Source organism: Rhinoderma darwinii, chromosome 5, assembly GCF_050947455.1.
Source record: "Rhinoderma darwinii isolate aRhiDar2 chromosome 5, aRhiDar2.hap1, whole genome shotgun sequence".
NCBI lineage: Eukaryota > Metazoa > Chordata > Amphibia > Anura > Rhinodermatidae > Rhinoderma > Rhinoderma darwinii.
In genome coordinates, this window is record NC_134691.1 from 324,392,878 (window position 1) to 324,406,592 (window position 13,715).

The 13,715-nt window shown below is 46.0% G+C and overlaps 1 protein-coding gene across 5 annotated transcripts in view; it reads right to left on the minus strand.

Moving 5' to 3' along the window:
- Nucleotides 1–13,715, minus strand: part of ADAM22 (ADAM metallopeptidase domain 22) — a 250,695-nt gene that overhangs the window by 78,162 nt on the left and 158,818 nt on the right. For all 5 annotated transcript variants that reach the window (XM_075827623.1, XM_075827625.1, XM_075827622.1 and 2 more), the window contains exons 7-8: nt 3,311–3,380; nt 2,445–2,515 (exon numbers count right to left, since the gene is read on the minus strand). In XM_075827623.1, coding sequence (XP_075683738.1) covers nt 2,445–2,515; nt 3,311–3,380 — 141 coding nt within the window. The remainder of the gene's footprint in view (nt 1–2,444; nt 2,516–3,310; nt 3,381–13,715) is intronic.

A 13,715-nucleotide genomic window follows, 5' to 3' on the forward strand; every position in this document is an offset into this window, starting at 1 on the left:
AGTGTTTCTTAAAGAGACTCTGTCACCACATTATAAGTGCCCTGTCTCCTACATAAGGAGATTGGCGCTATAATGTAGGTGACAGTAATGCTTTTTATTTAAAAAAACGATCTATTTTCACCACTTTATTAGCGATTTTAGATTTATGCTAATTAGTTGCTTAATGCCCAAGTGGGCGTATTTTTACTTTAGACCAAGTGGGCGTTGTACAGGGGAGTGTATGACGCTGACCAATCAGCGTCATGCACTCCTCTCGATTCATTTACTCAGCGCATAGGGATCCTGCTAGATCCTTATGTGCTGTCTTATACTTACACATTAACAATACTGAAGTGTTTAGACAGTGAATAGACATTCCACGGGATGTCTATTCACAATCTCTGCACTTCGTTACTGTTTCTGTGGTAGTTACAGCCGAGGAAGCGTGATCTCGTTGTAACAGCGTAATCTCGCGAGATCACGCTTCCTCTGCTGTAACTACCACAGACAGAGTAACGAAGTGCAGGGATTGTGAATAGACATCCCATGGAATGTCTATTCACTGTCTAAACACAGTATTGTTAATGTGTAAGTATAAGACAGCACATAGCGATATAAAAGGATCCCTATGCGCTGAGTAAATGAATCGAGAGGAGTGCATGACGCTGATTGGTCACTGATTGGTCAGCGTCATACACTCCCCTGTACAACAACCACTTGTTGGTCTAAAGTAAAAATACACCCACTTGGGCATTAAAAAACTAATTAGCATAAATCTAAAATCGCTAATAAAGTGGTAAAAATAGGTTGTTTTTTTAAATAAAAAGCACTACTGTCACCTACATTATAGCGCCCATCTCCTTATGTAGGAGACAGGGCACTTATAATCTGGTGACAGAGACTCTTTAACACCGAACCATTTTTAATTTTTTTAGTTTTTCACATAGTTCCAAGAGCCATAACGTTTTTATTTTTCCGTCAATGGAGCAGTGTGAGGGCTTATTATTTGCGGGAGGAGTGGAGTTGTAGTTTCTAATGGCACCATATAAAGTACCATATAATGTACTGGGAAACGGAAAAAAAATTATGTGTAGGCAGAAATTGGAAAAAACTCAGATTCCTACATTGTTTTTTTTGGTTTTCGTTTTTACAGCTTTCACCGTGCGGTAAAAACGACAACTTAACTTTATTCTGTGGCTCAATACGATTACGGTGATACTAAATTTATATAAGTTTTTTATATTTTATTACTTTAAAAAAAACAAAAAACCTTTTTGTTAAACAAAATTGTTTTGTTTCACCACATTCTGAGAGCCATAACTTTTTTTATGTTTTGTGGATTGAGCAGTACGAGGGCTTATTTTTTGCAGGATGAGCTGTAGTTTTTATTGGTACCATTTTTTCGTACGTAAAAGTTTTTGATCACTTTTTATTAAAAAAAATTTGCGCGCTAAGCTGAACAAAAAACAGTGATTTGGGCATTTTCATTTTTTTATTTTTCACTGCGTTCACTGTGTGAGTTAAATAATGGTATATTGTAATAGTTCGGACTTTTACGGAAGTAACGATACCAATTTAGTTTATTTTTGACATTACTTTCGAGGAAAAATGGGAAAAGGTTTTTGTTTTTTTAACTTCTAATATTTTTATTTTTTTTCACTACTAATAACTTAATTAAACTTTTTTCTTTTTTACAGCATTTATTAGTCCCCCAAGGGGACTTGAACCAGCGATCGTTAGATTGCTGGTACAATATACTGCAATACTAATGTATTGCAGTATATTGTAATTTTCAGAGGCTTCTGTTAAGCCGCGCCATAGACACGGCTTAACAGAGGCAGACAAAAGGCAGCCCTGAGGGCCTTCATTAGGCCCTCTGGCTGCGATGTCAACCACCGGTCCCCCCTCTCTATAACGCCTCAGATTCTGGGGTCGCGATTGACTGAAGCATTTGAGGGGCTAAACGGCCAGGAGTAGCACGATTGCTGTTCCTGGCCGTTAGTCTCGACTGTCAGCTGTAAAACACAGCTGACACTCGATGGAGGGCGCTCACGGGCTGTACCTGATAATGCATCAAGGGGTTAAAGGGGTTTTTCTGGGAATACATATCCATAGACTAGCCTATTAATATGTGATTGGTGGGGATCCAACCAACAAGACCGCCACTGATCAGAAGGATTACACCTCATGCACATGACCGAGTGTGCCGTCCGAGTCCTGTCAGTGATCCGAGGAAAGATAGGCCATGTTCTATCTTTCCTCGGATCGGAGACTCGGACCATTTTTCACAGGCCCGATTCACCTGCTAAAGTGAATGGGTCCGTGAAGACTATCGGGTTCCACTTGGATGCCGTCAAAAACGGTCTGAGTTTCACAACCGTCGCGTGCATGAGGCATAAGGCCACGGCGCTCCAATGAAACACCAGTCTTATACTATAAATTGCCCATTTAACTGTATTACTCACATTTCTCTTTTTCCTCCGAGGTCCTGGGGTCTCACTCAACTTCACAGATGTCTCATTCAGTGACCAGAATTCTAAATGCAAAAGAAACAAAGTGAAGACATGATAAAACCGCTGACAGTCCTCCCTGCTGGGTACAATTCATTAAGGCTGTGTTCACATCAACGTTCCTTTACGCTGAGGGGTTCCGCCGGGTTAACCCCTCAATGGAAAGGCAAACTGAAACCTCAGCTTCCGTTTCCCTCACCATTGAACTCAATGGTGACGGAAACCTAGATAATGGTTTCCATTTGTCACCGTTGTAACAGGGCTCCGTCGTTTTGACGGAATTAATAGCGCAGTCGACTGAGGGGTTAACCCAATGGAAACCTCAGACGGAACCCCTCAACAGAAGGGCAACGCTGATGTGAACAGGCTCTAAGATGTCCATGCAATGACCGCCTTATAATTATGTGAAGGTCACCGCAGACAACCCCTCTCAGGCCTTCTTCACACACACTATTTTTTCAGTGTCTTTAAAAGCTTTGTTTTGGATTTTTTTTGTTGTGTTTTAAAATAAAGGCCGCTGACCCCAAAAAGCCACATAAACACCACAAAAGGAAACGCATCGTATAGACTTTAAAGTAACATCTGGACGCTGCGTTTTAGACCTAAAAAAGAGCTGTAAAAAAGGCAATAAAAATGCCACAAAAATGCAGCAAAGCGCTGTGTGTGAATCCGGCCTAAACATGAAACATATCCCAGATGACCTGCGATAGCCAACGTGAAGCTGCGCTACAAATATCTACTTCCATACACTAATAGCTTTTCTTCTCTATTTTATACAGTACAATGACAATAATGACATGAAAAAGTCCCATAAAACTCACCAGACGGCAGCTCATCCAGTGGAAATTCAAGCACTTTTGATTTGTAAACAGAATGTAATTTATAATCTTCCTACAATGTAAAAAGAGAAAAAATAGGATCATTATATAATATATAATATCTAATAGCAAATAATAAGTAATAAATGCTGGGCTGTATTCATGAAAATGAGAGTAAAGGGCGGCACGAGAGATCTTCTTATCTAGTCTGAGTTTGTCTTTAAAGCGGTATTCCCACCTGATGTTATGGCATATTTCTAGGATACGCCATAACTTCCGACCTCTAGGACCCCGCTGATCCTGGGAAGAAATAACCCAATGTCCTGTCTAACTAGCACTGCAGTCCCAGGATTGGTGGGGGTCCCAGCAGTCGGATTACCACCAATCAGAAAGTGATGGCATATCCTAGGGATTTATCATCACTTTCTATGGAAGGAAAACCCCTTTTATTACGGTTTCTTGTCCTTTAGTCCTTGAAGTACGGAGAGACTAGCATTCATTTAAATGTCACCTGTTGCTCCCTTTCTCACCAATCCCTGGTGTTCGTATTTATACAGATAAACACCGATTGGTTACAGCGGGCACCTGTCACATAAAAAGTCTGTTCCTGTGTGACAAGAGTCGTTCCCATGCCAATGCATTGAAGGAAAGTGTTCATTGAACCTGCACCTACAGCATTATTGGCAGCTCGCTCAGTGTCCAATTGGTCATACAAAAAATAAACGCAGAGAATTGCTTTTCTTTTTTTAAATACATAATTTGCCCCTCCTTACATGGCACCCTAGCAGGACGCCTACTCTGCCTACCCCTCGTCCAGCCCCTGCTCTACAGTTGTCAAGCAGAGGGTGGAGTAGACAGCGGATCCACCGCGATTCTGTCATACACATACACCTGGACGTCACAACAGGGAAGGTTGCATGACAATTACAGCCATGGGACTTGTGTGGAGTTTTTTTTACCCCCAGTAATTCTGCTTGAAAGGAAACCTTATATTAGAATGGATGGCAATGTTACAAAATGTTTTAATATCAAATCAGAAACAATCCCTGATCAAGTCAGGCTTGGTTTTTTGTTGTTTGCTGTTTTATTTTATTTTTTACCAGGAACATGCTTTATTTGTTGCATTTTGTCTGCAGATTTCCCCATTATGGGGAGAAGGATCAAGATTTTTCTAAAAATATTATATTTTTTTTTTTATTTGGTGCTGAATGAATAAAGTCAACATTTATTTGGCTCTTAATTACTATTTACAATTGAATACGGCTCACAAGCTCACAATGGCTGGCGACCTTGCTGTAACCTCAGCTATCTGCGATACAGGTAACTGGTGTGATCAAACTGTAAATCAAATGATGAGAATGCAGAGGAATGAAAACCAGGAGAGGAAGGTGCAGCTGGGGGGGGGGGGGGGGGGGGGTTGAGTTGGCAAATTTGAGCTCTCCCAGTGTGGCCTTTCATGGGGTTTAGGCCTCATTTACACGAGCGTGTGCGTTTTGCGCGCGCAAAAAAACGCTGCGTTTTGCGTGCGCAAAAGGCAATTGACAGCTCCGTGTGTCATCCGTGTATGATGCGCGGCTGCGTGATTTTCGCGCAGCCGCCATCATAGAGATGAGGCTAGTCAACGCCCGTCACTGTCCAAGGTGCTGAAAGAGCTAACTGATCGGCAGGAACTCTTTCAGCACCCTCGACAGTGAGTTCCGATCACAATATACACCAACCTGTGAATAAAAAAAGACGTTCAAACTTACCATGAACTGCCTGCTTCCTCCAGTCCGGTCTCCCGGCCGTTGCCTTGGTGACGCGTCCCTCTCTTGTCATCCGGCCCCACCTCCCAGGATGACGCGGCAGGCCATGAGACCGCTGCAGCCTGTGATTGGCTGCAGCCTGTGCTTGGCCTGTGATTGGCTGCAGCCTGTGCTTGGCCTGTGATTGGCTGCAGCTGTCACTTGGCCTTAATTGTCATCCCGGGAGGTCGGACTGGAGGAAGGAGCCGGGACTTATCGGTAAGTCCGAACTTCTGTTTTTTTTTACACGTATATGTATATTGTGATCGAAAGTCACTGTCCATGGTGCTGAAACAGTTTAAGTCTTTGAGCACCGTGGGCAGTGACTGTCTCCTGACGTCGCGTACCCGAACATTTTTTGCCGGGTTCGGTCAAAACGAGTTCGGCCGAACCCGGTGAAGTTCGGTGCGCTCATCTCTAATTTGACACTCCGTTTGGATGTTTGTAACCAGAAAAGCACGTGGTGCTTTTCTGTTTACATTCATCCTTTTGACAGCTCTTGCGTGATTTTCGCGCAAGCAACGCAGGACCGTCCGTGTGGCATGCGTTGTTTTCACGCACCCATTGAAGTCAATGGGTGCGTGTTGCGTGAAAAACGCAAGAATATAGAACATGTCGTGAGTTTTACGCAACGCACTCACGCAGCGCAAAATTCACGCATCGTCTAAACAGCCCCATAGACTATTATAGGTGCGTACGACACGCGTGAAAAGCACGCGCGTCGCACGCGCGTATAATACGCTCGTGTAAATGAGGCCTTAAAGTGTAACTAAACTTTTTAAAAACTTTTGACATGATTGGCTGCAGCGGTCACAGGGGATGAAACGTCATCCCAGGAGGCCAGCCTGCGATAAATATGCGATTTTAAAAAAAAAATCTGAGTTGCGCTTTTTGCGGCAGAATCGCTGCCATTCCACGTAAAAAATACATTTGCTATTTGTTGCAGGATTTACTTCCCATTAAATTTAATTGGGAAATCCTGCAACAAGTAAGCAGCGTTTACACAAATACAATTGACATGCTGCGGAATAAACAACCGCACCGCAGGTCAATTTTTTAAAAAAAAAATTCCGCTCAGTATTTACGCAGTGTGCAAATTAGATTTCAAATATCATCCACTCTGTTGCTACTGTGTTGTGCTGCGGACTTTCCGCAACTAAATACGTTGTGGAAAATCTGCAGTATTTATGCTACGTGTGGACTGACCCTAAGGGCTTATTCTGATGAACGTGGGGAAACTCGGATGTGAGAAACGGACGCTTTTCACATCACCCTGTGGGTCCAGTTTTCACGGATCCCCATAGACTTTAGTCTATGGAGAGATCTGTGAAAATGGAAGAAAATAGGACATGTTCTATTCTTTAACGGACCCTGAAACAACGGCCGTGTGAACGGCCCTTTGAAATACATGCGTCCGTGTGATGGTTGTTTTAACGGCCGTCACATGGACGTATTCTCTGTTCGTCTGATAAAAGGCCTAAGGATGGTGCAGAATGTCACTGTGTTGGATATGATCCATTGGAGAAGCAAGACATGGACAGTGTGCACAGACAAAAAAGTCAGGCTCCTCCAACAAGCTATACGTTGCCTGTGTCTATATTCACACTGGCAAAATACGAAGTTAGTCCGCACCTCACAACAAGGTGGAATAAATATGCAGGTGCAAATCTGCTGTAACTGCAATGCAAGAGCAAACCCAAAGATACAGCGGCACCCGCAGACACGAAGATACAGCGGCACCCGCAGACACGAAGATACAGCGGCACCCGCAGACACGAAGATACAGCAGCACCCGCAGACACGAAGATACAGCAGCACCCGCAGACACGAAGATACAGCAGCACCCGCAGACACGAAGATACAGCAGCACCCGCAGACACGAAGATACAGCAGCACCCTGCAGACACGAAGATACAGCAGCACCCTGCAGACACCTAAGATACAGCAGCACCCGCAGACACAAAGATACAGCGGCACCCCGCAGACACGAAGATACAGCAGCACCCTGCAGACACGAAGATACAGCAGCACCCTGCAGACACGAAGATACAGCAGCACCCTGCAGACACGAAGATACAGCAGCACCCTGCAGACACGAAGATACAGCAGCACCCTGCAGACACGAAGATACAGCAGCACCCCGCAGACACGAAGATACAGCGGCACCCCGCAGACACGAAGATACAGCGGCACCCCGCAGACACGAAGATACAGCGGCACCCCGCAGACACGAAGATACAGCAGCACCCTGCAGACACGAAGATACAGCAGCACCCTGCAGACACGAAGATACAGCAGCACCCTGCAGACACGAAGATACAGCAGCACCCTGCAGACACGAAGATACAGCAGCACCCGCAGACACGAAGATACAGCAGCACCCTGCAGACACGAAGATACAGCAGCACCCTGCAGACACGAAGATACAGCAGCACCCTGCAGACACGAAGATACAGCAGCACCCTGCAGACACGAAGATACAGCAGCACCCGCAGACACGAAGATACAGCAGCACCCTGCAGACACGAAGATACAGCAGCACCCTGCAGACACGAAGATACAGCAGCACCCGCAGACACGAAGATACAGTGGCACCAGCAGACACGAAGATACAGCAGCACCCGCAGACACGAAGATACAGCAGCACCCGCAGACACGAAGATACAGCAGCACCCTGCAGACACGAAGATACAGCAGCACCCTGCAGACACGAAGATACAGCAGCACCCGCAGACACGAAGATACAGCGGCACCAGCAGACACGAAGATACAGCAGCACCCGCAGACACGAAGATACAGCAGCACCCGCAGACACGAAGATACAGCAGCACCCGCAGACATGAAGATACAGCAGCACCCGCAGACACGAAGATACAGCGGCACCCTGCAGACACGAAGATACAGCAGCACCCCGCAGACACGAAGATACAGCAGCACCCTGCAGACATGAAGATATAATTCAGGTGACAGATCCACTTAAATACAGAAATTACACCCCTTCCCCCACGCGCCGGTGACTGTCAGCCGCTGTGTATCTGCATGGATACACAACACTAATCAGTCACTAGTGAGGGGTGCGGGGGGAGACGGGGGGAGCGCTCCCTTATGTATAGAGCAGAATTATAAGTGCATTGTATACTTTGTTAGTTGCTATTAAGCGATATTCACACGACAGTGAAAAAAAAAACGGCCATTAAAAACTGATCATCTGTCAGTTTTTCGTGGCCGTTTTGCATCAGTGTCTCAAAATTTTCATCCATTTCCAGTCCGTCTGTCCGTTTTTCATGGCCGTATGACATCCAATTTGCAACAGTTTTTCATGGCCGTTAAAAAACAAAAACAAAAAAAAAACCTGATGAATTTCATTGGTCAGGCTTTTATTGTCCCAACCCCCTGAAAACACCCAAAGGAAGGTCATTGTCACGATTGTTTCACAGACCTCCTGTAGATGATGCCACACAGACCTCCTGTAGATGATGCCACACAGACCTCCTGTAGATGATGCCACACAGACCTCCTGTAGATGATGCCACACAGACCCCCTGTAGATGATGGCACACAGACCCCCTGTATATGATGCCACGCAGCCTCCCTGTAGATGATGCCACACAGACCCCCTATATATGATGCCACGCAGCCTCCCTGTAGATGATGCCACACAGACCCCCTCTATATGATGCCACACAGACCCCCTGTATATGATGCCACACAGACCCATGGCATATGCCACATAGCCCCCCTGTAGATGATGCCACACAGATCTCCTGTAGATGATGGCACACAGCCCTCCTTCAGATGATTGCACACAGCCCCTGTTGATGATGGCACACATCCCCCCTGTAGATGATTGCACACAGCTCCCCTGTAGATAATGGCACACATCCCCCCTGTAGATGATGGCACACAGCTCCCCTGTAGATGATGGCACACAGCTCCCCTGTAGATGATGGCACACAGCCCCCTGTAGATGATGGCACACAGCCCCCCTGTAGATGATGGCACACAGCCCTCCTTCAGATGATTGCACACAGCCCCCTGTTGATGATGGCACACAGACCCCCTGTATATGATGCCACACAGACAACCTGTATGCCACACAGACCCCCTGTATGCCACACAGACCCCCTGTAGATGATGGCACACAGCCCCCTGTAGATGATGGCACACAGCCTCCTGTAGATGATGGCACACAGCCCCCAGTAGATGATGGCACACAGCCCCCAGTAGATGATGGCACACAGCCCTCCTTCAGATGATTGCACACAGCCCCCTGTTGATGATGGCACACAGACCCCCTGTATATGATGCCACACAGACCCCCTGTAGATGATACACAGACCCCTGGCATATGCCACATAGCCCCCTGTAGATGACGCCACACAGATCTCCTGTAGATGATGGCACACAGCCCTCCTGTAGATGATGCCACACAGCCCCCTGTAGATGATGGCACACAGCTCTCCTTCAGATGATTTCACACAGCCTCTGTTGATGATGGCACACATCCACCCTGTAGATGATGGCACACAGCCCCCCTGTAGATGATGGCACACAGCCCCCTGTAGATGATGGCACACAGCCCCCTGTAGATGATGGCACACAGCCCCCCTGTAGATGATGGCACACAGCCCTCCTTCAGCTGATTGCACACAGCCCCCTGTTGATGATGGCACACAGACCCCCTGTATATGATGCCACACAGACACCCTGTATGCCACACAGACCCCCTGTAGATGATGCCACACAGATACCCTGTATGCGACACAGATCCCCTGTAGATGATGGCACACAGCCCACTGTAGATGATGGCACACAGCTCCCCTGTAGATGATGGCACACAGCCCCCTGTAGATGATGGCACACAGCCCCCCTGTAGATGATGGCACACAGCCCACTGTAGATGATGGCACACAGCCCCCTGTAGATGATGGCACACAGCCCTCCTGTAGATGATGGCACACAGCCCCCCTGTAGATGACGGCACACAGCCCCCCTGTAGATGATGGCACACAGCCCTCCTGTAGATGATGGCACACAGCCCTCCTGTAGATGATGGCACACAGCCCTCCTGTAGATGATGGCACACAGCCCTCCTGTAGATGATGGCACACAGCCCTCCTGTAGATGATGGCACACAGCCCTCCTGTAGATAATGGCACACAGCCCTCCTGTAGATGATGGCACACAGCCCTCCTGTAGATAATGGCACACAGCCCTCCTGTAGATCATGGCACACAGCCCTCCTGTAGATGATGGCACACAGCCCTCCTGTAGATGATGGCACACAGCCCTCCTGTAGATAATGGCACACAGCCCTCCTGTAGATGATGGCACACAGCCCTCCTGTAGATGATGGCACACAGCCCTCCTGTAGATAATGGCACACAGCCCTCCTGTAGATGATGGCACACACACACCTCTCTGGAGAAAGCCTCACTCCCCCCACTCCCTGTAGTAATCTTCCGGGATGTCTCTGTAAATTCAGGACAGTCCCGAAAAATTCGCTACAGCTGACAACAATGCCCCCTGTACTAGTGCCACACTATCCTTGTAGTGAGAGCAACAATACCAGACATTTAAGACCGCCTGAATGCCCTACACACTCACCAATGCAGCTCCGTCTACTTCACGTGTGGTCTCTAGTCTTACGGGTTCTGCGAAGCCGGCGCAATGACGTCATCTCGTCGCCTTCGCAGAACCCGTGAGACCAGAGACCACACGTGTAGAGAACGGCGCTGCAGCAGTATGTGTCATCGCGCCGCCTATAGCCAGCAAGGGAACCAATAGTTCCCTTGCACCTTGAATCTCCATGTCACAGATCCGTTTTTAATGGTTGTTACATGTATTGACAAGACGATAAAAATGGATCCATTGACTTCTATGGGGGCCATCTGGCCGTGAAAACGACCAAAAATAGGACATGTCCTATTTTGTGACGGCCATTATTCACAGGCCATGTGAAACGGCCATGTGAATACGCCCATAGAACATCATTGTTCTGAAACACGGCTGTTTTTCACTGTCGTGTGAATATAGCCTTAGCCAAAAAGCACAATAATTTTTGGTGTAATTTGGGCTAGTAGTAGAGCTGACCTGTCCTTATAATATGCCGACATATCTCCTAGAAAATAAAAACAGTGTTCTGCTGTAGGTGCCAGGACACGATCATCACTTCCTTAGGCCGAATCCAGACGACCATAGTATACGTCCCTGTGACGGCCGGTGTTAGAACAAGGGCCGTCACATGGACACATGTATTTCAATGGGGCAGTTCACATGGCCGTTGTTTCAATGGACCGTGTGAAGGGTTCGTTGAAAAATAGAACATGTCCTATTTTCTACCATTTTCACGGATCCCTCCATAGACTCAAGTCTATGGGGATGTTCTTTAGGTTTCCGTTTTACTGCACTTTTTTCCCATTCTACCCCAAAAATATTTTTTTTGCAGTCTCCCAGTACTTTATATGCAGCATTAAAAACTACAACTCGTCCCGCAAAAAACAAGACCTCATGCGGCTATGCTGACAGAAAAATAAAGTTTTTTGTGTCTCCAAGGGTTTAAAGAGACACTCCAGTGTGGTTTTTTTATTGTGGCCCCCGTTCGTAAAGTACACCCGGTAAAAGGTAGGGCAGGTCGTCCTCTTACCGGGTGCTTTGTTGCCGAAATATCCCGGCCGCAATTATGTCATGTGACCAGCCGATTCCTACAGCGGCTGTTGTGTGGACCAGAAGTCTCTTTCACTATACATTCCTATGACACGCTCAATGTGAGTCTCACAGGAGCGCGTAGTGACAGAGACTTCCCCTCCACAGAGCAGACGCTGTAGCAATCATCGCCGGTCATACTACATAACTGTGGCTGGGATAGTTCTGCAACAAAGCGCCTGGTAAGAGGACGACCAGCCCTACCTTGTATCGGCTGTACTCTACAAATGCGAAAAAAAAAAAGAAAAAATTGTAATTCCAATTCCGTCTCAAAATTCCTGGAAGATATTTTTCTGCCTGTCAAAAAAGCACTGTGTGAACTATGAATCAGCGTAAAAAAAAACCGCAGTGTGAGCTGACCCTTTCATTGAGCGTTTCCCACCTCTGACCACTCATTGAAATCAATAGGAGGCAGAGAAAACCTGCAGCGCTCCTCTGGATCATTTTTTTGTGGCAATTTTTGAATTAGATTCAATGACTAAAAAAGTACAGTAAAAAATAGTGTAGTGTTAGCCAGAAACAAGATGCAATGTTAAAGACTTCTGTGTCAAAAAAGACTAAAGTATAGAAGGTATAACACCTTTATTGGCTAACCATAAAAGTTCTATATGCTTTCAGAGCGCACAGGCTCCTTCTTCAGGCGGTTTACAAATTAATGACTTAGAAAAAAGCACAACATTTAAGATTTTACACAAAGACAATTAGTACATGAGGTGATACATCATTAGGATAAAACGGAGGTTATAGGGGTGATGACTTAGGAGTTAAAGGGAAGGTGTCATGATTTTTTTTTTTTTTTTTTTTTTATAATATTGCTTTTAATATATTTTAAAAAATGATATTAGATTGTGTTCTCATGTTTTACTTTTTTATGTTTTCTGACTTTTACTTCTCTATGGGGGCTGCCATTTTTTTTTCATCTGTGTCGATTAACGACACATAGAGATGGAATACGGCACATACATCCCCATAGAGAATGCGAACGGGAGCCGTTCGATTCGCAGTAGCGTACGCCGCCTGTGTGGGAACGGTGCATGCGCCGCTCCCGCACGGACCAAAATGAAGCTCGTTCGTAGAGCGAAATCTGGCGCCATTTTCATGTGGACCGGAAGCCGCTGCTGGACAGTAAGATGACAACTTCTGGCCGCGGCTTCCGGCCATATGTTCAACTAAGCGAAGGCGCAAGGAAGAGGAGCGTAGACCAGCGGCGGCAGGAGCAGGTAAGTTATGTTTGTGATGTGTGTATTATGTTCGTGTGATACGGTCTGCTGAGCCCTGTATCTAATCCTCCTACACTGTGCAGTCGCTCAGAAAATGGCGGCACACAGTGTAGGAGGTTTGAAGACATTCAAACCCTTCCTTCTCCTGGCACTAGCCGGAAGAAGGGAGGGGGATTGTGTGAGGACACTAGAGGAGAATGTGTCCAACCAATTTTCAGCACAAATCAATGAGGTTGCTTTACCACATTGACCATGCTGCAATTTTGGGAACTGCTCCCTCTAGTGGCCAGCACATGGAAAGGTTATAAATTAGAATCTAATTTATAATATTTCCTGACTTGAGAAAAAAATTAAAACAATGTGTAATCACTCAAATACTAATTGTTTAACTGAAAAAAAAAAAAGTTACACATATTTGGTATCGCCGCGTCCGTAACGACCCCGACTATAAATCTATAATTATAACATTATCTAACATTATTTAACCCGCACGGTGAACTCCGTAAAAAATTAAATAGAAAACTATGGAAAAATTGCTGTTTTCTGTGAATTCTGACTTTAAAAAAAATGTGATAAAAAGTGATCAAAGTCGCATCTACTCCAAACTGGTACCAATAAAAACGAAAAGTCTGCCCAAAAAAAAAAAACCTCTCATACAACCGCATCGGCGGAACAATAAAAACGTTACGGCTCTTCAAA